At 54.6% G+C, this 5336-nt stretch overlaps 1 protein-coding gene across 1 annotated transcript; it reads left to right on the top strand.

Moving 5' to 3' along the window:
* The first annotated feature begins 2131 nt into the window (after positions 1 to 2131).
* Positions 2132 to 4686, top strand: LOC119340930 (G-type lectin S-receptor-like serine/threonine-protein kinase At2g19130). The gene has a single exon (XM_037612827.1). The coding sequence runs from the start codon at positions 2132 to 2134 to the stop codon at positions 4559 to 4561; it is 2430 nt and encodes an 809-aa protein (XP_037468724.1). The 3' UTR covers positions 4562 to 4686.
* Positions 4687 to 5336: the final 650 nt, after the last annotated feature.

Here is a 5336-nt window from a genome sequence, read left to right as displayed (position 1 = left end):
GCCCCGACGCCATCATCGCCCCGCGCCGCGCCGCACCACCGCTGCCCCGACGCCGTCGCCGCGCCGCGCCGCCCCACGGTCCGGCGACCTTCCGTTTTTTTTCATATATGTGATGATGTTGATATGTTGTTGTTTTTTCATATGATGTTCATATGATGTTTTTTTGTGCATATGATATTTTTGTCATATGATGTTTTTTTTCATATATGTATTAATTTTTTTATTTAGGTTGTTAATTAGTAGATATCGATTTTAGGTTAGTGCATTTTAGGTTAGTGTAGATGAAAAAGTAAAATAAGGAAAAGGAAGAAAAGAGGAAGAAGGAAGAAGGAAGAAGAAGAAAAAGGAGTGGAAAAAGGAAAGGGCGCTAATCTGCGCCGGTGCGCCGGCCCAACTGTTGGGCCGGTTCAGCACCAGCCGTCCGATACATGAGCCAGGGTCGTCAGATCTGCGTGATCGAGATCGAGATCCCTCTGAAAAAATCCTCCCGCATCGCACTGCACCCGCCCCTCGCCGCGCAGCACAACATCGCGGCAGGCCGCACCTCGCCGCGCCCCCGCTCCTCGCCACACCCCCGCCCCTCGCCGCACGGCACCGCGGGCCGCCTCCCGCCGGCTGTTGACCTCGCAACACCCATCCCCCACCCTCCGCGGATGGCAGCTAGCCACCTCCGCCGTCAGCCGCAACTTGGCGATGAAGTTCGTCGCAACTCCGTTGCTGTCGGCCATCGACACATGCAACACTCGCCGCAGTTGTAGCTAATCCGTGAACGCCGCCGGAACTCGCCGCCGCGCTTGAAGCACCATGGCCTCGTGAATGGATGTAGCAAAACACATCGCCACTGGTAGCAAAAAACGAGGCTGTTGCAACAAAAATGTCGTCTTCGTCGTCGCCGGTCACGCCTCGGTCGTAAAAAAGCACCATGGTCGCATGAATGGATGTAGCAAAACACACAGACGGTGGTAGCAAAAAATTGATACGGCTGTAGCTTTTCTCACAAATGGTTGAAGATTTTCCCCTCTACGATGGAAGCTTTTCTGTAAACCATTGAAACTTTTTTCATTTTGAGCAGCGCCTGGGTGAAATCTTCCTCTATCATTCGGTTGCAGCAAAATCACAGGGAGATGACATGGCCGTCATCAAGGAAGATTTCTCAATCTCTGGTTGAAGCTTTTTCATCTGCAGGTTGAAGCTTTTTGTCAAACGGTTGTAACTTTTTCTGTATTTTGTTGTCTGGTTGAAGCTTTTTTTATCTACTGGATGTAGCTTTTTGTGTCTATGGTTGTAGCACGGGAAAACACCGTTTGCAACTCTCCCAGTACCGCGGTTGCAGCTCCTCCCCGTGGCCATGGTTGTAGCACGGGCACCTCGGTCCTCCCGACGTTTTGCCTGTCGCCGGTTGCAACAAAAGGGGAAGAGAGGAGGAGGAAAAGGGAAGAGAGGGAGAAGGAAGAAAAAGGAGGTGGGAAGGCAAGCGGGGTTGCAATCTATATCCATGGCCGACGGCGAGCTGCTCCACGCGCTATAATGAGATGGGGATAAACGACTGGCGGAAGGAAGAAGCAAAGAAAAAAGAAAAAAAGTGAAAAACGTTTGGGTCAACTAAGCGCGCGCCTGCCAGCGTGTCCCACGCGTGAAAAAGGGAAGCGACCGGCCGAGCGCTTCGGCCGGCGCACCGGGCCCAAACACTTACCAAAAGGAAAATAAAAAGAAGAAGAAAAGAGAAGAAGAGGAGAGGAAGAAGAGAAGAAATAAATAAGAAGAGAAAAAAAAGGAGAAGAAGAAAGGAATAAAAGAGAAGATCTCCACTGCCTTCCAGCTTTCCAGCTGCTTTGTACGTTCCTCGCCATGGTAGATATCGTGGTCTCGCGGCAAGGCACTGACCGTTCATGCCACGGACCAATTCAACGACACACCAGCCATGCATTTAAGCCACTTGTCCCATATTTTCATTATCAAAGTCTCTATCAGTAACTATCCCGTTGCCCCTTTTTGACAGACGAATGCAGTAATGGTACAAGTTTTATGCACGAATGTTCATCACTCATCACGCGTGCGTCGCTCGCGGGATCGTTTTTCTTGCGGCCCGTCTCGGCCATTCACCTTCAGCCTGTAAAATCCACCGATCACCATGTCGTTGATCATTGCCACTTTCGCAGCGCTTACTTTGTGCTTCGCCCCTGCTCCGGGTGCAGCGGCGATCTCCGCGCGGCGTCCGCTGCAGGGCAACGACACGCTGGCCTCGGCGCAGGGCAAGTTCGAGCTCGGCCTGTTCAGCCCCGCTGGCAGCTCCGACGGCAGATTCTACCTCGGGGTCTGGTACAAGAACATCCCCGGCCAGACCGTCGTCTGGGTCGGCAACCGCGCGACTCCATTGTCTGGCGTCGCCTCGGCCGAGCTCCGGGTCTCTGCCGACGATGGTAACCTCGAGCTCGTCGGTCCCACCTTTGCCTCCGGCTCGCCGGTCATCGTGTGGTCATCGAACCTGTCTTCGTCGTCGTCACCGGGCTCGAACAACACGGCGGAGATCCGCGACAACGGCAACCTGGTCCTTCTGGACGGCAGCAACTCCTCCAACGTGCTGTGGCAGAGCTTCGACCACCCCACGGACACGCTGGTTCCCGACGCGTGGCTCGGGGAGAACAAGCTCACCGGCGAGTACCAGGTGCTGACGTCGTGGCGGAACGCCCAAGACCCTGCGCCGGGAATGTTCACCGACACGGTGGACCCCAATGGGACCAGCGAGTTCTTCTACATGTGGAACCTGTCCCGCACGTACTGGCGCAGCGGCGTCTGGACGGGGCGCTTCTTCGCGACCATGCCGGAGGCGACGAGGAACGTCCTCTTCAACCAGACGTACGTCGAGACGCCGGCGTACCGGCGCGTCAGCAACGCGCTCTACAACAGCACAACCATCACGCGCATGGTGCTCGAACTAACCGGCCAGACAAAGCAGTACATCTGGGTGCCCGCGACCCAGAACTGGCAACTTTTCTGGGCCGCGCCCACCGTGCAGTGCGACGTGTACGCGCTCTGCGGGGCGTTCGGGGTCTGCGACCTGAGTAGCCAGCCGTCGTGCAGGTGCCCACCCGGGTTCGCTCCGGCGTCGGAGGGGGACTGGACGGTCAGCGACTGGAGCGGTGGGTGCCGCCGGAGCGCGCCGCTCTGGTGCCCATACAACGGGTCGACGACGGACGGGTTCGTGGTGCTACCGAACGTGAAGCTCCCCGACGACTCGCTCGCCGTGGGCGCTGTCCAGAGCAAAGCAGAGTGCGAGTCTGCCTGCCAAAAGAGCTGCTCTTGCGAGGCCTATACCTTCTCCACCGGGAGGTGCGCCGTCTGGCACGGAGAGCTCCGAAACCTTCAGCAGCTCTACACGGACTCCGGCGTATCCCGATCGGACGTTTATCTCCGGCTCTCAGCAACAGGATTGCGAGACCTCCACAACACGGTCAGTAAAGGCGGGAGATTGTCATGGCTTGTTCTTGTCATGACATTAGTAGGTGTTGCCGCACTGGGTGCGTCGGTAATACTAGCCTGGAGGATTCTGCTAACCCGGAGGAGGCGACTGGCAAACCAGAAGGGGTCGTCCTTGACCGTGTACAGCTACGGTGACCTCCATGCCGCCACCAATAACTTCTCGGAGAGGCTAGGTGGCGGCGGCTTCGGCTCGGTGTACCGCGGCATCCTGAAGGAGCAAAAAGGAGGCAAGACGGCCCAAGTCCAAGTGGCAGTGAAGAAGCTGGAAAGTCTTGGTGGGCGGCAGGGCGACAAGCAGTTCCGGACGGAGGTGAGCACGCTGGGGCTCATCCAGCACGTGAACCTCGTCCGTCTCCTCGGGTTCTGTTCGTCGGGCGACGAGAAGATGCTCGTGTACGAGTACATGCCTAGAGGCTCCCTTGATGGCTACCTCTTTGACGGCGGCGCGTGCCCGAGCTGGCGCGATCGGTACTGCATCATGATCGGCGTGGCCAGAGGGTTGGCCTACTTGCACCACGGTTGCCATGAGTGCATCATACACTGCGACATCAAGCCGGAGAACATCCTGCTAGACGAGGACATGTCCCCTAGGATCGCCGATTTCGGAATGGCGAAGTTGGTGGGGAGGGACTTTAGCCGCGCGCTGACGACCATGCGGGGCACCATCGGGTACCTCGCGCCGGAGTGGATCTCCGGGCAGCCCATCAGTGCCAAGGCGGACGTATACAGCTTTGGGATGGTGCTCTTCGAGCTCATCTCCGGACGACGCAACTCTGAGGGGTATAGCGAGGTGCGGCATGCGGCGGGGACTGTGCGGCGTGGATCGTCAACCTTCTTCCCGGTCTGGGCCGCCAGGAAGGTCGTGGAAGGGGAGGTGGGCACCGTGGCTGACCTGCGGCTTCGTGGCGACGTGATGCCAGAGGAGCTGGAGCGGGTGTGCAAGGTGGCATGCTGGTGCATCCAGGACCAGGAGGCGCAGCGCCCAACCATGGTGCAAGTCGTGCAGGCGCTGGAGGGCACCGTACATGTCCACACGCCGCCGGTGCCGCGGGCGCTGCAGCACCTTGTCATGCTCACGTAATCCGCACGGCGCGCACACAAATCGTCTCATATATTTCACATTATCTATCGGGTCTGACTATATCTTATCTAGATGTGATATGCTACTTCCCATCTAAGTATGACATCATCTCATATTAACAGATAAACAAGCCCACCCCTTGTCCGTTGTTTGTTTGCTTGTCTTGATCTTTTTAACTTGTCTCGATTTTTGTTGTCTGTGTGTTTCTCATCGGCGCTTAGTGCACCCTGTTCACGGCCTGGGCCTTAATTCAACTTGTGCGTCTTTGGTGACTTGTTTTTTCTAGCACGTGAGCGTCAGTATTTGTAGGCCTAATAATGCACTTCTGCTGGAGTGGCACATCGCGTAGAAAATAACCCGCTAATGTAAACCTCTCTCTGCCTGTAGCTTTCACCTTTATGCTTTGTTCATTTTCTATTAGCACATGAGAACGCAACTTGCATGCATAAATCAAGTGTTTGTTTGGCAAAGTTGAAAAATGAAAAATATGACACACACGAAGATATTTATGGACCAGGTGATTATGATTTTTGAAAATACACGATGAACATTGTATAAACACATGATGAAAATTTTATAAATACGCGAACCTAGCGAACATTTAAGACTCGCACGGTCAAACAAAGAGAAAAAAACGCATAGACACAAAAATATTTATGTACAAATATTTTTTAAGATACTTGATGAATATTTTATAAACACATGTTGAACATTTTATAAAAATATGTAATGCTTTTTTTTTAAACGTGGTGAACATTTTAAAAGTCGCACGGTG

This window comes from Triticum dicoccoides, chromosome 7B, assembly GCF_002162155.2.
Source record: "Triticum dicoccoides isolate Atlit2015 ecotype Zavitan chromosome 7B, WEW_v2.0, whole genome shotgun sequence".
NCBI classification, from domain to species: domain Eukaryota; kingdom Viridiplantae; phylum Streptophyta; class Magnoliopsida; order Poales; family Poaceae; genus Triticum; species Triticum dicoccoides.
This window is presented reverse-complemented; position numbering and strand designations above follow the sequence as displayed.

Bases quoted from the DNA above. Each gene is read 5' to 3' on its own strand.
- LOC119340930 (XM_037612827.1), top strand. From the start codon at position 2,132: ATGTCGTTGATCATTGCCACTTTCGCAGCGCTTACTTTGTGCTTCGCC.